Consider the following 18,720-nt stretch of genomic DNA (forward strand, 5'->3'; position numbering starts at 1 on the left):
AAAAGTTTCTGCCCTAGACCATAATTGAAAAAAAGTATATTTTATAGTCATTAACATCCATTAAACTATTATGGGACAAGATTTTCTTTTCTCTCTTTCTCTCTCTCTCTCTCTCTCTCTCTCTCTCTCTCAGTACTAAGGATTAAACTCAGGGGTGCTCTATCACTGAGTTACATGTTAGCCCACCCACCACCTTTTTTTTGTTTTTTTTTAATTTCTCAGACAGGGTCTCGCTAAGTTGTCCATAACGGTCTTGAACTTGCAATCCTCCTGCATCAGTCTCCCAAATCACTGGGACTACAGGTGTGCCATCACACCTGGCCTCTTGCATTACTTAGCAAAGTAACAAGACAGAAACTTAAATTACTTTTGTCAACATACTAAAATGGAACAGATTCAAATTAAACAAGATCTTCATATACATAGCATTGCCTTTTGTTCTTTGTGCCCCAAGGATTATTGGTACATTAATGTTCTCCAACTTTCTCAGCTTCCTCATCTTTACTGATATGGTAATGCCAGTGCAGCGTTTTTTACTTTATAAGACTTTTTATAAAATATTATTAACAATTAAATTTCTACAAGGCCAATGAAATATCAAGGCCTGTGATTTCTGATTTCCACATTACCTTCTTAAGTCTTGGATTAAATTCTTTTGCAAAGATCTTCACTCTCCCCCATCATTGACCTGGAAGGAGAAAGGTAGTTTTCTTTTCCCAATTGTATTTTTACATTTTCAGTATTGACTTCCTTGCTTAAGCCTGCTTTTCCCCCTGCAGTCCTAAATACTGTTAATAGTAAAATCATCGTCCTGACCACCCAAACAAAACACCTGTCAGCTTCCCGACTCCCCTTCCCTTGTCCTTCCTCCCTCCTAATATTATTTACATAAATTGTGGTATGGATCCCTTGCTCCTCAGTCCACATGCCAGCCTTGGATCCGGCTCTCATTAACCTTTCATTGTTCCATTGTGATTAACTTCCTAACTGATCTGTCTCCAAGATCTTCTCCAATCTGGCCATGATATTGTGATTTATAGAAATATATATATTTCTCTCCAATTTCTGACACAGAACTCCTAAAATCTTTGTCATATCTTGAGCTGGGGGTGCTAGGGGAATCTGTTGTTCTAATAGTTGGTCTTTGACCCCGGTTCCTGACACAGAGCTCCTAATCCCTTAGAATTTCCTGGGTGGAAGGAGTGACTTCTGTTTTAGTGAGGCAAGGTGTGGGCTCCTGGAGGAGGGCTGGCACCAGGAAGAGGCCAGGAGAGGAAGTTTGGAACTTTCAGCTCCACCCCACACCCTATCTATCATATGGGAGGGGAAAGGAGCTGAGGGTTGAGTCAGCAATCATTCATGTCTATGTGCTGAAGCCTCCATTAAAAAAAAAAAAAAAAAAAACCCTGAACTATGGAGTTTAAAGAGCTTCTGGATTGGGGAGCATCCATGTGCTGAGAAGGTGATGTACCCCAATTCCATGGGAAAAGAAGCTCCCACACTCAGGAACTCTAAAGGATTCACTCTCATGTGGCTGCTTATCTGTATCCTTTATCCTTTCCTTTATTAAATAAGAAGCTGGCCAGTGTGTTTCTCTGAGTCCTAGCAAATGGTTAAACCTGAGTCAGGGGTCATGGAAACTTTGATTTATAGCTGGTAGGCTCAAAGTATTGGTCACAACCTGGATTGTGTGTTTGGTATCTGAAGTGAGGGACAACCTCAAGAGATTGTGCCCTTCACCTGTGGAATCAGACACGAACACTGGTTAATGTCAGAATTGAATTGAATTATAGGATACCCATCAGAGTCTATTGGAAATTGTTTGTGTGTCCCACACAGTTTGATGGCCAGGATGTGCTGAGTGTTGAGTAAGATAGGAGAAAAGAGACTGTATTTTTCATTAACACACCAGCCTACACATTGCATCCAGTTATGTCTTCCTAAATCATAAATAGTTTCTGTACAGCTCAAACCTTTAGTGGCCTCTATTACCAAACAACTAATGTGTAAAAAATCTTTCACCTATTCTTCGTGACCAACCTTCAACCAACCTTACCTCCTGATTTCCTTCTTCACCACATGGAGTGCCAGGAGGAGAAACTATGTCCTCTACTTGAGCACACACTTCAAATGGGGCTTTTATAACTGTTTTTAAGGTTGTATGTCATTCAGCATATGGGCATTCAGCAGTAGTTAAGATTCTAATGGAACACATTAAAGAAAACAGCATAAAGTAAGGCCAAGACACACATAAAAGTGTTCAAATGGTAGCACCATTTTATTCCAGTTTTGGGTGGTGTAACCTACATACTGTAAAGTCTACCCATTTTAAGGGCACAACTGATGAATTCTGGTAAACATATCCTGCTGTGTAACCCCGCTGCAGTCCAGATATGGAGCAGTTTCATCTTCCTGAAACATTTCCTTATGTCCCTCTGTCATCCTTTCCTTCCCTCTCCCTCAACCTCAAGCAACCTGTGATCTTTTTGTCACTATGATTTTGCATCTTCTAGAGTTTCACATAAATGGAATAATATAGCTCAACCCCTTAGTCTCTTGAGTTTGATTTCCACTTCACATTGGTTTTTTGGAGTTCACATATATTATTGAACGTGTTATTATTGTGTCACTGTTTGTTGTTGAACAGTATTTTATGCTATGAATATGCCACACTTAATTGATTTTTGCCATTCACCAGTCATTTTCAGTTTGGAGCCATGAGGAATAACACAGCTATGAACTTTTGTACACATGTCTTCCTGAGGACACGTCTTCATTCTCTTGGATACATTACCAGGGGTGGGAATGATGGGCTGGGCATGAATGCATCCACCCATCTATCCCTGACAACGGGAGAGCACAGTTGGCTGGGGAAGTCCAGGGCCCCGTGCCTATCCCACAAGCTGGAGAAGAGCCCAGATTCTCAGTATCTTCATGGTTCAGAGTCCGAAGTCAATAGTAACATATGAGCTGGTTGGAGGCCTTTTACCTCCTAGGGCTTCACACAGGCAGTTACCTTAAAGGGAAATCCCGTGACTCAGCCCACAAAGGACAAAACTCCCATAAAATATAACTTCCACTGAAGATGAGCCCACAGACCAGAATTACAGAAACATGAGGATGTCTAGCTCCATACAGACAGTCTCCATAAAGACATGCCAAAAAAGAAAAACCCAAAGAGTAATCTTAGAGGTACTTTAGAAATAAATGTTTAGGGCTGGGTTTGTGGCTCAGTGGTAGAGTGCTTGCCTAGCACATATGAGGTGAGGCACTGGGTTTGAACCTCAGCATCATATAAAATTAAATAAATAAAATAAAGGTATGAAAACTTTTTAAAGGTGTACATTTAACCCATTGAATGTTTAATTTAATTGTTGTGCTTTTATTTTCTGCACCTCCTCATGTGTGACTCTTCTCTTGTTTGTTGGAAGCATCCACACAACCAGAGAAGAATCAGAACTATTATAGTAGAAATGCAAAGACAAAAGAATATTTGCTTGGGGGAAGTTTTTAATTCTAAAAGAAATTATAGAGAATCAAGAGGGAAGAGCTGAAAACACAGAGCATCAAGCCTGGAAAGGAACAGACCTGCAGGTTACCCTGTCCCCTCCCACCAGGGAGGGTCCCTAAAGAAGGCCTAGACAAGGTAAGCAAGGAGGTAGAAATGGGCTGAGGCCTTGAAAACAGGGGCCTGCCCCTGAGAGGACTTGACTTGGGAAGGCCACAGGAAGATGAATAGAACCTGCATGTATGTGGAGGCTGTTCAGGGTGGTCTGTGAGCCAGGGGCCTAGGAAAGCTGAGCCAAAGTCTTCAGATGGCTTGTGGCTTCATGAAGGAGCATCATGTCATCATCAATCTGCTGGGTGAAGGCATCTGATGGAGAGTATATAAAGAATTCCTTATACTGTAAACTCTTTGGTTCCTATTTATTACATGGTCCCTGGCAACTTCGCTCCTAGACGTTGTCTGGAGAAATTCCTACACAGGTACAAAGGAAGATAATGCAACTTTCTTTATAAGGGTGAAGCCATAGAAACAGCCAAAATCTTAATAATAGGAGAATGAGCACATGCCATATAGCAGTCAGAACAATAGATCTAGCAGACAGCAGCAGACAGTCATGAAAGGAACTGGAGACTTTGCAAAACATGTAGAGTAAGAAAAGAGCAAAACAAAAAAGATGGTAAGCATACAACTTAAGTTGAACTTTTAAAATATGCCAGGCATGGTGGCACAGCAGCTGTGTAATCCCAGCAGCTGTGGAGGCTGAAGCAGGAGGATTACAAATTCAAAGCCAACCTCAGAAACTTAGCAAGAGCCTATGTAACTTAGAACTTGTTTCTGAATAAAATATTTTAAAGAGGGCTAGGGATGTGGCTCAGTGGTTAAGTGCCCCTGGGTTCAATCTCTGGTACAAAATAATAATAATAATAATAATAATAATAATAATAATAATAATAATTTTATTATTAAATTATTATTATTATTATTTTAAAACACCAAGTAAAAGCATAAAAATGGGCTAGAAAAGTACCAAACTCACAATAACTTACCTCTATAGAGGGCAAGGTTGGGGTGGGTATAATATTTCACTTCTTCAAAACAACTACAAAAAGAAAAATAATGATGTGAATTAAATAAGACAAAATGTTTAAAATCTTTATTTCTGAGTAATAGAAATATACTTTGCTATTGCTTTTCTGTAATTGAAATGTTTCTAGAAATTAAAAGTGAAGTACACATATCCAGATGAAGTCCTCCCTACAGATCCTTTTATTGTCTTCACAAATTCAAGTAAATTGTGAACAACCAGCCTTGATGTTATTTGAAACTATTCTTTTTAAAAAATACATAAAATTTTACACTGGAGGTTTTTAAAGATCTGGAGACTGTGGTTTCGCATGTCGGATTGCAGAGGGCGCAACCGGATGGAATCAGGATGGGTACCGAGAACACAGGGAGGCAAGTCTGAGGCTCGCTGCGGGGTGACTCCCGAGCTCGCCCACGCTGGTCTCCCCACCCGCATCCTTCCCAGTTCCACTCAACAGATCCTCTCAAGAAAGCAAGAAAACTCGCTTCGGGCAAACTCCTTTTCCCTCGCCTCTTTACTCTTTGTGGAAGTGAGCACATTCTATAGGCGGAGCTTGTTTGCTGAGTTGCTGTTAAAACTTGTCTCCACACTTACCTGAGCACTTGGCTTCCAGCACCCTGCCTGGCAGACACTAGCCAAAATGATACCTGGAGGCTTGACTGAGGCCAAACCTGCCACTGAAGAAATCCAGGAGATTGCTAATGAGGTGAGTTGGTGCCGTTTCAGGAAAAAGTTGGATATAAATCTCAGTTCATCGTTTGGTCCTGTGTTAAAGGTGTGGGTGAACATGAAAACCAGGGTGTTGGTGAGAAATGTGGCTTTATCCAGCTTTCATGCAGCTAAAAATGGAACACTGAGCTTTCAGACAAAACCTGGAATAATCCCAACACTTGCCAGAGAGACCTCCACCAAGTCACTGTTGCTTGTCAGAGTCTCAGTTTCCCCATTTGTTAAATAACAATTTGTTTTGGATTAGGTCTCTAAGGCTTTTACTTAAATGTATGACTCTAAGATTACTAATTCAGTTATTTATGAAATTTTTCCAATCTTGCTCAGTGAAAACAACAGGTAGTGGAAGTCTAAGGCTGTTGACAATTTGATATACTGGACTTTAAATGCACTTCAGGGAGATGATTTTTAAATGGAATGAATGAAGAACAATATTGTAAAGGCAGTCAATTACAGACTTCCTTCATATCTGCCTGAATAGACAGTGTTGCAGTCCTTTAATAGTTAGAGGATGATTCAATTAGGAAGAAATAATATAGTATATGGTGATTCCAGGATCTTATAGACCACCAAATTGATTATGGTAAGAATAGGACTCTAAATGTTTTTAGCAAACTGATATAGTTCAAGTGGTGTTTGATTAGCTCTCACCTAAGTTTGTAATTTATTGCCTCATTTTCTAATCCTTCTTGTTTTTGTTTTGTTTTTTTCCTCTGAATCATCATTCGATGACATTATCTGGCAAACTCGATCGGCTATCTTTGTGAGTGGTAGAGATAGGATCGTTTATTTTTTAGGGCACTGAGAGCTCTAGAAGAGTCCAGATGCCTGAAATTCTACCACTCATTCTTTAGGAATAAATATTTCTTTTTCAGAAGTTTGTTTATTTAACATTAGACCTTTTTATTTTTGGAGAATATACTAAGTCATTAATACTTTTATTCGAATCCCTATATCATATCAGTGTTCCCAAACTTGAATGTGCCCGAAAGTCCCTGTGGGTCTTGATAAATTGCAGATTCTGACTCAGGAGGTCTGAGTTGGACCTGAGATTCTGCATTCCTACCAGGATTGCAGGTGCTGCTGCTGCTGCTGCTATCCAACCTAGCCTTCCTACAAGACCAGAGGTATATGTTATCCTCCAGGGCCCTGGGAGATGAGGCTTTTAAAATAGGGTACCAAAATCAAAGTTCTCAATTTCATTTGGAAAAGTCTCCTGCCCCACTAATCTCAGAGCTGTTATGACTAAACCAAAATAAGAATGTGTGTAAACATGACTCAAAATTTAAAAAAAAAGAAATATGCCTAGGTAAGACACCATAATTGTTTATTCAAATTTTTGTGTGAAATCATCCCTGAATCCCCAAAATCCCCTGAGACTCTGTAGGAAGCAGAGCTGTAAGGAGATAGGGAGCAATAGACATTGCAAATAAAGAAGATATAGAACATTCCAATGATGTTTAAAAGCCTATCATCTTAGTTAGACTCATTACCATTTTTAATTTAAGTGTGTGTGTGTGATACAGAGAGACAGAAAGAGACACATGGGGTCTCACTGTGTTGCTCAGGCTAGTCTTAGACTTGCAGACTCCAGCGATCCTCCTGCCCCTGCTTTTCGAGTAGCTGGCACTACAAGTATGTGCCACTGAACCCCGAGAGAATAATCTTTTAAAAAATAAGAAGCTACTGGAACGCCTTGCATTGTTAACAACACCATCCATGAGCCCTGTCTTAAATTACAAAATTAATTCGACAGTGTGTTTCTTGTTGTGTACCTCAGGCTCCAACTTTGTCAGAGGTATCATGGGAAATAGTTGTTAACACTGCTACCTCAGCCCATAAAGGTGCTTTGAAGTTTTAAAAGCCTTGACCTCCATTCGATCTCACATTTGATCTTTATAACCCAGGAGGTAGAGAGGGCATTATGTCCAATTTTTAGATGATGAAACCATCAAAGTAGCTAAGAGTCACCTGATTAAGAAATTAGGCTCCATCCAGAATTTTTTACTACAGGCCCCTTCCTCCACACAGCATTAGCATGTGGAGAAGCTTCAGGGGTGCAAGAAACACACAGGGGAGGAATAGCAGGGCAGACTGGCCTTCTCACTGCAGGCTCCAGCCTCACATTGAAATCATTATGAGAAACACACATGGATGAAGCATTTGGTAGGTGTATTTCTTGAGTGTCTCCTAGGTGTCTAGCATTGTGCTAAATATCATAGATGCTACATTAAGGTTATAAGACATGGCCCCTGACCTCAAGGAGCTAAAGGGCAATGGGGGAAGCCCAGATATCTAGAACATTAGCCAATTAAGTTCTTTTCATGATCCTAGATTTTGGACCAGCAAGGATGTTAGAGATTGCTTGTCAATCCTCCTGACCTTATTACCTTCAGGTGAACACTTACTGTCCGGGTGCAGCTCCTCAGCTGCTAAACTCTCCTTTGTCTCTCATCTGCCCTCTGTGGTAGGAGATAGCCTTAAGGGACAATGTCCAGATTAGTGTTGGAAGGTATAAGAAGTCAGTAAACTATACAGTTTAGGAAGCACTTTCGCATCCATTATATCAATTATTGCCCTACAAACAACCCCAAGAGGCAGATGTTATTGAAAGCACCTGATGAGTGAGGACATTCAATCAACTCCTCCAAGATGATAGAACCGGTTGCATTCCCAGGCAGGGCTAGGCTAGTGGGTAGGTGTTGGTCATCAAACACCTACTGTGATGTGACGGGGTTCCAGGGAAGACCTCCACTGCCTGTTGTTTACTTTGTAGGTTTTTTTCTTTTCTTTTTTTTCTTTTTGGTACTGGCAATTGAACTCTGGGACACTCAACCACCGAGCCACATCCCCAGCCCTATTCTTTTGTATTTTATTTAGAGATAGGGTCTCACTGAGTTGTTTAGCACTTTGCTTTTGCTGAGCCTGGCTTTGAACTCATGATCCTACTGCCTCAGCCTCCCGAGTCATTGGAATTACACCACTGTGCTCAGCTTACTTTGTAGTTCTGTTCCTTCAACTTTTAAGTGCATTTCTATTTTTAAAATCACCTGTTAAAATGCAAGCATTTTTCAGCTTTTAAAAGAATTGATGATTCTGAGGTTCCTCTCTCCTTATCTGGAAGCTTCTTAATGGAATACCAAGTAAAGGGAGAAGCCCACTGGAGTGGGAGGGAAAGAAGAAGGGAAAGGTCATCACAGGAGAGAGCAAAGTGGCACAGACAAGTAGCAACTGCAGATGCCAGGAGCTGACAGCTAAGTGAAAGAGAAATGTTGGATGAGTTCAGAAAGAAAATCAATCCAAGGGCTGAGAACTGAGAGGATTTATTTTTGAAGGCAGAAGACAAGACAATAGAGATGGAATGGATTATGTACTGAGAGACTCTGGAAGAACTTGAGTCTGAGTATTCTTGGAAGACCTCTCTTCCAAGACTCTCTGTTAGTTGATAATCAGTCATTGCTCTTTCAGTCTTTTCTATTTGGGGAGACAAGTTGTCATAAAGGAAAACAACAGTGGTCATCTCATTCAGAAGGTGCTGATTATGTAGACAACACTGTGTGAACTGCTCTGGCAGGCAGGACAATAAATGGTCCCTGGCCCCAGGAAAATTTATGAAACAGAATAGAGGTAAGAGAGACACATGATGAAATAAAGAGCCATACATGAACCTAACCATGAAAAGCTATGATATATGTAATAAAGGACCAATGGATGGTCCCAAGAGCAGAAACCTCCAGATCCATTATCTTGAATCATATATAAATAACACTGGATTAGAATTCAGTCTGAGTATGTTTATGTGAAGGAAAGAAATCTTATTTTAATAATTATTTTTGGAAATAAGGACTATTATTACACATACAAATATGCATGCATACCACACCCCACCACATACCTTTAAGTCACTAGCCTACTGAACACCATTCCTGGCAAACACACAAAACATGATTTTTGTATGCCAGTACGCCACACACACATATCTGCATGCCATCCTGGACACACCCTGGAATTCACATATCCTGGTTCTCACTAACCCCAGCCACAGATTTACATTCCCCTCTCCTACCTCAGCCTCCTCCTCATCAGTCACCTCTTCCACTGCCCCACACCCGGAGAACCTGCCATTCAGCCACACCAGAATCCTCCAGGCACTTACCCTCCCATCTCCATCAGAACAAGCTGGGGCCCACTTGGTCACGCTTCCATGACAGGTGGTTTCATACACTCCTCCACCCCTGATTTCCATGACCTTGTGAGCTCCTGGCATTCCAGGCCTCAATTAGAGATCACTCCCATGGCCGCCACCTCCTCCTCAGGTTCTTCTCCAAGATCAGAGATCTCTGCTCAAAGAAGATGAGAACCACAGAAAACTCACCCATCACAACTCCGAATTCACACCCTGGGACTAGCACATTCCTTCAGACCAATTTGTTCTTCATTTTTGAGAAACCCGTACCTTCTGGTCTCCTCAGTTTCTCAACCCCTCCTGTCCTCCCATGGTCCCTCCAACAGGATGTCTCAGTTCCTTCCCTTCTTGGAAAACTGCAAGCATCTGGTGCCCCAATTTACCTTTTCCCAGTTGGATCTCACCCCTCCCTCCAGTCTTAGACTCTGTCCTCCTTTCTTCAGCCAGTCCCTCCATTCTGAGCCAGCTGACTTCAGTTCTTCATCCTGGGTGCCTGGTCTCATAGTCCCTCCTTTCTTCAAAATGTATCAGATGACAAATGTCCACAAGACATGCCCTACAAGTCCCACCATGTTTTCACACAACTACCCACACTCTCCTTTCTTAATTGGTAAAAATTTCCAACATATGGCCCATCCATGATACCACCATCATCTGTATCCATTCTCTGCATAGTTCATGTGTTTCTGAAGATGTTTACAGATTAGGGAAATTTGCCTGAATGATGGGTGTCACGTGATCCAATCTTCAGATCCTAGAAAACAGACAACACAGCAGGATTATGCTTTGCAGCACTAAGGAAAGCTTGAACAACTCTGGAGTAAATCTATTTTACCAGGTGCTCCTCCATCATGGCTTCCTTCTTTTGACTGGGGGCAAAGTGCCAAACCCACACTGTGCCCTCCAGTGTTTCGGCTACCAATGCACATGGCAGGCTGAGCAAGGGAAACTCCAATTTAGGTTCAGCACAAGATCTGTCCATACCAGCTTCCTGACCATCACTCACAGCTGGCTTTCATCCTCCCAGTGTCCATCCTTCTGAATTTCAAGGTTTCACTGACAAGCTCCCCCGTTTGCGCCTTTTCCTACTCCCCTGCTCAAATCTCATCACCCAGGTCCACAGCATCTAACACTGAACAATGCAAATCTTTTCTACTGGAAAGTGAGAAAGAAGGAGGCTGAAGATTACACATCCAGTGAACCAGAAAACTGGAGCACACCATGTGACAGGTGCCACGGCACCAAGGAAATAAACCAGAGCACTTAGCATGAGCTCTGTCATGGAAAACTCTGGACTTATGATCTGCACATACCATGGAAAGGTCACAAATTTGGATCTGTTCATAGAACAGATAGAAATTAAAAAATTATGATGCAAGCTGGGAAAAAAAAAGTGAGCAGAAGACTGAAAACCAGGACTACAGATCAGATACTTTAGTTTTAGGCAAAAACTTTAATAACTAGGACTGTGAAATTTTTCAACCTTAAGCAATCAAGCTCTCCTCACAAATTCCTTATTTGTAAAATGATGTTAAATCAATCCTGTTGGGAGTCAGTATAGAGACAAACCCTTTCCAACTCAGCTCCTAACTCAGTGGGTACCCAGCATTGGTCACTCTGCCTTTGTCAGCTCAAAAGGGTCAGAACCAGGGGAACCTAAACTATCAAACCCCCTGCCCCACCGGGTCAGCTTCTCTCTTGTCATTTCGGTATTTTCTCTGCGTGTCTTCTCCCCTTTCTCCACTTTGGAGCTTTGTTTTCCAACTCAACAATGCAATCACCTTTATCCCACTGACTCTGAAGGGCACAGGAGAAAAGGGTGGTAGTTTATAGAGTGGCTCTTCAAAAGTGGTCTGAGAACACAGAGTCTGCAAATGTCTACGTCTTTAAAAACAGTTCTGCTGGGTGAAGAGACACCAATAGCAAAGGACTCAAAACGTCTGCCCACTGCTGGGAAGGACAGGATGGCCTCAGCAGAACCCCAGATACCCAGGGGGCTTGATTGAAGCTGGCTGCACATTAAATGCTTTCGTGAGGAAAGCATCTCAAGTCAGAAAGTAAGGAAGTGCTCACAAAATGATGGAGCCATGTCGAGAAGCAACAACAACAACATGATAACAAAGAATAACTTTTAAAGTAAAAGAAATACCCACAGTCATATTAATAGAAATAATCATTGAATAAATGAATAGGAAAAAGGGGACAGGTCTTCCTTCCAGTAGAATTCCAGTTAACAGATATACACCGCAGGAAAAATTGCTATCGGTGAGAAACATCAAATGATAAAATTGGTGGATGAAAATCTGGTGAAAAATAGGATAGTTGAACATGTCTCCTCGCTAAATTTATATTAATTACAAAGGAGGGAAAATAGTAACTTTACTGTGGCAGAAACTGGCAGACATCCTAAGTGATCCACATTACCATCAGCATTAAGGAAACATGCAGTTCTTGCGGGGATGCAGCAGGAGCACATTAGTTTGCACCATCCTTCGACAGATGTGGATCACTAACAGAGAGAGGATCAGACAAACCCAAACTGAGGGACGTTCGGCAAACAGTTCAGTATTCTTCAAAAGTGTCAAGATCAATTGCCAGGTTTCTGTTCTTGCGACTAAAAGGCTCAGCGGTCACTCCAGTTAAACTGGGCTAACTGGGCTGCACTAAATAACCACACAAGGGACACAAATACCTTTTTCTTTGGGGTCGCTGTGATGGCTCCTCTGACCTTAAGAGTCCGCAGGAAGAGAGAGAGCACTTGCTGACCCCTTTTATTGAGGAGAAGCTATTCAAATGAGGCAAGAGGTCAGGTTTCAGGGGGCTGAGTCTATCTTCATGATGTCCACTGTCAGCAGGTTGACTGACATCTGGGTAGGCCACATCCAAGGGCACAGTAAGAGAAGGGGACACACACAAGGCACTTCCATGGAAGATTCTATCCTAAACAGGAAAAGAGTTTATATCACAAAGGAACAGGTGAGCATAGCTTCACCCATGGGGCTATAGCAAGACACACCCATGCACGAGACACTGTCCCTCGAACCCAAGAAGGGTGGGGAAAGCTCAGCCACATTTCTGGGGAGTGTGACTCAGTCACATGTGATGTTGGTCTCCCACAATCAACAACAAAGACCAAAGAATGGAAGAGACCAGGGAGGTGTGCTAACTAAATGCAGTGTCGAATCCTGAAGCAGAAAAAGGACATTTGGGGGACAACTGGCAAAATTCTAATAAGGTTTATAGACTTCTTAGTAGTATTATACCATGTTGGTTTCTGGTCTTGATGATTATGTTATAGATATGTAAGATGGTAACATTAGGAGAAACTATAAATACTATAAAGGAATTCAGTATATTATTTTCACAACTCTAAGTGTGAAATTATTTCAAAACAATTTTAAAAAAGAGGTAATAATTATTGCTCTTTCTTTGTTTAACTAATCAAAGGCATATATAACTGTTGGAGCTTTACCAGTCAAAATGTTCCTATATTGAATTACCACATAGATTTGATGTTCATTCAGCCTAAAGCAACAAAGTTTGACATTTTAATCCGTGTAATGTTTTTTGTTTTTTTGGCACTGGGAATTGAAATCAGAGACACTTAACCACTGAGCCACATCCCTAGTCCTGTAGCCCTTTTTATTTTTTATTTTAAGACAAAGCCTAGCTAAGTTGCCCAGGCTGGCCTTGAACTTGTGATCTTCCAGCCTCAGCCTCCCAAGTCACCAGGATTGCAGGCATGCACCACCACACCCAGTTTAATTCATGTAATCTTAAAGATAAATGTTTTCTGTTGAAATATGGGAAACAGCTCACAGATCTCATTGTCATCTTTGAGGACTATTAGGAGCATGAGTTTCCCAGAATTTTAAATCACATAAATCAAGCCAATGTAGTTTTAGTAATTTGTTTCCTCTTTTCTCTTTTTAAGGTTAAACCACAGCTTGAAGAAAAAACAAATGAGACTTATGAACAATTCGAAGCTGTAGAGTACAAAACTCAAGTAGTGGCTGGAATAAATTACTACATTAAGGTTAGAGTTCAATATTCACTTTAGCACTCAAAGATATCATATTTCTTCTTTGCTGTGGTGTTTCTTGTTTCACATAATAATTTCACATACACTTTATTGCTTCTGGCTGTCCTAAGTGAAGATGCCTACCACGATGCCTTACAAGTGGTAGACTCTGAAATCTGGCAAATGGTGTTGTATTTAAACTACTTTTTCCCTTGTGAATTTAGCTTGCGTATGTTGATTCTTAACTTAATTTCTAGAACTTGTATAGGAAAACAGTTCCTAGATGTTCAGAACACATTTATTTTATGGCCCTGGTTGCTTCAGGTTTATGGTGGGAGGGCCCAAAGGCCTGGGGCCAAACCGGATGGTGTCTTAAAGGGTATGTTCCTCAGAGCTTTATGATTCTGTATGTCCAAATAAAATGGATCTTTAAAATGGCTTGAATCATTAGCTAGGAAAAAAATACACACCACTTTTGCCCTTAACTAAGTATTTTGATTAATATAACTTAAATAATTATTTTTACAACTCAACTAGATCAAACTACTTAAATAAGCAGTGGCATATTTAAAATATTGGTTTTATAGCTATATCAAAAAGTTAAGTGATGCATTGACCCAGTTCTAATGGAAGACTTTTCTTCTAATTTTTTTTTTTTAGTTGTTGATTGACCTTTATTTATTTACTGATATGTGCTGCTGGGAATAGAACCCAGAGCCTCACACATACTAGGCAAACACTCTACCAACTGAGCCACACCCCCAGCCCTTTATATTAGAGACAGGGTCTCATTAAGTTGCTTAAGGCCTCACTAAATTGCTGAGGCTGGCTTTGAACTCGCCATCCTCCTGCCTCAGCCTCCTGAGCCACTGGGACCACCTGTGTACACCATCACACCTGGCTAAAAATCCTTTCAATGTTACCAGAGGGGAACCAATTCAATAAGCCAACCAAGGATATATGTGGGAGCCACTCTTGTTCTTACATATTAAAAAGGTGACAATTCTGATTTAAAGAAGAATTACACTGCTGGTATAGCTCAGTGACAGATCACTTGTCTAGTATGAATGAGGCTGAGTTCAATCTCCAGCACTGGAACAGCAACAATAGCAGACATTCAAGTGTATTTACTTATTCTTTACTTAGCCATTTAACCAGGACACAGTATGGTTTATTTTTCTTTAACAACAAAAAAAACTACTTAAAATATATATAAAAAATTAATATTTACAGTAAATGAAATGCAATAGGTGGAACTAGTCAGTTCAGCATAAGAAAGTTATGGGCCAGTCAGGTGCAGTGGCACATGCCTGTAATCCAAGCTGCTTGGGAGGCTGAGGCAGGAAGATTTTGAGTTCAGAGCCAGCCTCACCAAAATTGAGATGCTAAACAACTCAGTGAGACCCTGTCTCTAAAATAATACCAAACAGGGCCGGGGATGTGGCATTCAATCCCCAGTACCCACTCCCCCCGAAATAGAAAACTATGAGCCCGGTACAATGGTGCACACCTATAATCCCAGCAATTGGGAGGTTGAGGAAGGAGGATAGCAAGTTCAAAGCCAGCCTCTGTAATTAAGCAAGGCCCTAAACAATTTAGTGAGACCCTGTATCAACATAAAAAATAAAAATAGGGCTGGAATGTGGCTCAGTGGTTAAGTGCCCCTGGGTTCCATTCCTGGTACAAAAGGAAAGAAGTAAAGGAAGGAAAGGAGGGAGGGAGGGAAGGAGGAAGGAAGGAAGGGAGGGAGGAATGAAGGAAGGAAGGAAGGAAGGAGGTTATGATACTGGGTTATATATGCGAATCAATTCAGTCCTACCATATCTGGTCTCCTGGCAAATACCGGACCCAGGTGAGACATATGTGAGGGAAACCCTTTTGTATCCTCAAAAACAATGCCATCATTTTGTCCTTTCTCAACCTTTCTTCACAGCTGGAAAAGAAAGTTTTCCAGTTAAAAATGCTTTTTTTTCAAAGATAGGAATCTTTCCATCAAAACTAAGATCATTTTAATAAGTTAGGATTAATACAAACGCATAAATATCACATATTTACTCCCTTATACATTCCTTTAAAAGCTCATCAAAAATGACCTTGAAAGTCTCTTCCCTTGACTCTGCTACCCTGTCCTATCCAAAGTTCCCTGCTTACTTCCTGTAGTATGGCTGTTGATTCCTTTGAGTTGAGCTACTCTCTAGATTTAAGATCTTGCCAGTGACCTCACCATCCCTTAGTGTCTTGCCTTCCTATCAAGAGGCAGGGTAATAGAATGGAAGGATCACAGCTTTTGGTTTCAGACCATCCTGGGTTTGAACCATTATTCCACTCGTTCTACTAGTCAAAGCCTGTGATTAAAGGCTGTCCTCTGAACCTTAATCCCTAACCTGAACAGTGTGGATAATAATCTCTGACTGCTTACACTCTGCCAAGCACTGTTCCAAGAGCAGGGCGTGTCCATTTCATTTAATATTCTCAATCTACTGTGGCGACCAGCATGATAAAACTAGCAGGTTCCAGCAACGGGTGATGGGAGATTGGAAGAATAAAGACTCACGTACTCAGATCTTGAAGATAAACAGCTGGGATTGGGTGGAGCACTGCTCTCAGATAGAGAAGAAAGTCTAAAGAATTACACCAGCAATCTTTATTATATATGTCTCATTAATCAGATTTAGGACTATGCAAGCATTATCCTTTGTATTCATGAAAGTTACAGAGTTGGCAACATTATTCAGCTTATTTCTCAGTTACATTCTACAGTTGCAATGTGAAATGTTAGGAGCATTGTGTAGCTCCCAGGAAAAGTCCATTGTTTAAAGTTACTATTATGCGGGCAGAGCTATCAAGATTATGATTGTTTTAGCAAGAGGATTCCTGTATTCCCAGGAGCTGTGTAAAGTAGAGGCTGTAGGACTCTAGCACACAGCCTCCCCATGAAGGACATTACCATAGCAACCAGGCATCCTGCACCTTTGCACAGAAACTTTCCCAGGCACCAAGCATACCACAACTATGAAGTCATCATATACCCCAATCTCAGACACTGGTCTCCCAATCACTGTCACTGCTCTCCACAATCTATGGGAAAGTATCATCTGCTTCTATTGTACCACTGATGAAAAGATTGAACCCTGGTTAAGTAAAGTAACTAACCAAGGTCATAGAACTGTAAGAGCAGAGCCAGGATTGGGACCCAGAGCACTGGCTGTGCTACCCCTAATATTGCTTGCAAAGGCTGATGCCCTGTTCTAAACATAAAATAAGTGCTTTAACAAAACTACACTGTAGAGTGAAAAGATGTTGGAATCTAACAGATCTGGGTTTGAATTTGAGTTCTACCATTTGCTCACTGAGAGATTTATAGAAAATAATCATCTCTTTATATGCTTCTGCATCTGTAAAATGGATATTGTTCCAAATGCAGGTCTTTAATAACAAGTAAATATAATCAGGTGTATAAAATGCTCCTCACCATCTTATAGTATCATAATAAATTTTGATAAATGGCATTTGTTAAAATTAAAGTAGAAAGGGATAGAAGAGCACAATAGATACCATATAAGACAAAACTTTTATTGTCCTAACCAAGAAACAAAGTGGAAATCCTTGCTGTGGTTTTCCAGGTCCTGGATTCATGCCCAAACTACCATCTCAACCTTGATATCAATGACTTTAAGATGGCTTCAACTTTACAAGGGAGGCTGGCCACCCTGCTCCCGATCAGTCCTAAAACATTCAGTGGGTGTTTATAAAAGTAGGTTCTAATACAGTAGAGGGATGGAAAACATACAACCCAAAATTTTTCAGCATTTCTGATTTTCTAATGTTTTTCAGCAATTCTGATTGTCTTCTTTCTTATCAAGTAATGTGGCAAACAAAGTATCTTAATTTATAAGTTAAAAAAAAAGGATCACCAAAAATATAGGCTGCCCCTTGTTTCTGCTCTGTGCATCTTTGGGGGAAAAATGCTACTCTGAGTTGTTATTTGTACCCAGATTATAATAAAAAAACATATAATAAAATAAAACTAGGACTTAAGCTTCTTGTAATGCCATTAGCGTGCCCTTTCTCATAAAATACGATGGAAGCTGAGTGTAGGAACACTGGCCCAAGTCTAGAAGCACTGTTCCAGAAAGGCATAGTGCAGTGAGGTCTTCCTAGATCCATTACTCTTTTCCATTGTATAGATACATATGATAAATTTCCTTTTCCTTTTTTGTCTTATGCCTTTCAGGTGCGAGTAGGTGATGATACTTATATGCACTTGAAAGTATTCAAAGGTCTTCCTGGACAAAATGAGAAGTTGGTACTTACTGGTTACCAGACTAACAAAAGCAAGGATGACGAACTGACTGGCTTTTAGCAGGACATTCCAAAAGGGATCTGATTCCTTCTTCTGGCTACTGATTAATGATACTGATAAACCATCAATAAAGAAATATTCCTTTTCAAATACATCATTTCTTCAATTTTTACTCATTTATTGTATTAAATATAAGTGACCTTTTCTTTCTCAAAATCAGTGTTATTACTTTAGGGTAGAAATTCCGTGTAAATTGACATCAGTTAGAAACCTCATAAAAAATAGCCAGGCCTTTGTACTACCTCCACGCTAAGGATTACTAAGGCACTATTACTAAGGCACTATTATGTTCTCCCAGTGAACGTCCTCATTATAATTATGAAATATTCCTTTCTTTCTCTAGTTGTAGACCTTATTCTGAAGTCTGATACTAATGCAGGTACCACAGTTTGTTTTGGTTGCTATTTAGTGTTTATATGATATAACTTTTTTTTTAACTTCTACATGGTTTTTTCTTAAAATAATGTTTATTATAGAAATATGCTTCTGTAAGAAATTAGTCTTAACTATTATATTCCAAAGTAATGTGGTAGCCTTTTATTTTCTTCTTGATTTTTTTTTTTTTTTACATTTTTTCTTTAAAAAAAAAAAGTTATGGGCTGGGGTTGTGGCTCAGAGGTAGAGTGCTTGCCTAGCACATTTGAGGCCCTGGGTTCGATCCTCAGCACCACATAAAAATAAATAAAATAAAGGTATTGTGTGTAACTACAACTAAAAATAAATATTTAAAAAAAATAATAAATAAAGTTAATAAACATAGGGGTAAAAAAGTCAGGCCTAACACAATTGGCTAAAGAATGATGCTGTCCCTACTCCCTTAAGATGCTGG

The 18,720-nt window shown here is 40.3% G+C and overlaps 1 protein-coding gene and 1 long non-coding RNA gene across 4 annotated transcripts; one reads left to right on the forward strand and one right to left on the reverse strand.

Annotated features, from left to right (window-relative positions):
* Positions 1-3,492: 3,492 nt before the first annotated feature.
* Positions 3,493-15,484, reverse strand: LOC124101883 (uncharacterized). 3 transcript variants are annotated; one of them, XR_009228058.1, is made up of 6 exons: positions 15,348-15,484; positions 12,200-12,447; positions 9,891-10,261; positions 9,478-9,661; positions 4,555-5,356; positions 3,493-3,979 (listed from the first exon to the last, which is right to left on the reverse strand). It is a non-coding gene; the product is annotated as an uncharacterized LOC124101883 (long non-coding RNA). The 3 variants fall into 3 exon arrangements; XR_006854730.2 differs by lacking the exons at positions 12,200-12,447; positions 15,348-15,484 and adding an exon at positions 10,514-10,679; XR_006854727.2 differs by lacking the exons at positions 12,200-12,447; positions 15,348-15,484 and adding an exon at positions 10,343-10,679.
* Csta (cystatin A) lies at positions 5,044-18,325 on the forward strand. The gene is made up of 3 exons (XM_046458118.2): positions 5,044-5,298; positions 13,442-13,543; positions 17,763-18,325. The coding sequence occupies exons 1-3, from the start codon at positions 5,233-5,235 to the stop codon at positions 17,889-17,891; spliced, it is 297 nt and encodes a 98-aa protein (XP_046314074.1). The 5' UTR covers positions 5,044-5,232; the 3' UTR covers positions 17,892-18,325.
* The last annotated feature ends 395 nt before the right edge of the window (positions 18,326-18,720 follow it).

The sequence above is a fragment of the Marmota monax genome, unplaced genomic scaffold (assembly GCF_021218885.2).
Source record: "Marmota monax isolate L192 unplaced genomic scaffold, Marmota_monax_Labrador192_F-V1.1 WCK01_AAM20220418_F8-fsc00052, whole genome shotgun sequence".
Taxonomy (NCBI): Eukaryota; Metazoa; Chordata; class Mammalia; order Rodentia; family Sciuridae; genus Marmota; species Marmota monax.

Excerpts from the sequence above, each read along its gene's own strand:
- Csta (XM_046458118.2), top strand. The coding sequence starts at position 5,233 with ATGATACCTGGAGGCTTGACTGAGGCCAAACCTGCCACTGAAGAAATC. Across the intron at positions 5,299-13,441 it reads TCCAGGAGATTGCTAATGAG|GTTAAACCACAGCTTGAAGA; the intron begins GTGAGTTGGTGC and ends TCTCTTTTTAAG. Across the intron at positions 13,544-17,762 it reads GAATAAATTACTACATTAAG|GTGCGAGTAGGTGATGATAC; the intron begins GTTAGAGTTCAA and ends TATGCCTTTCAG.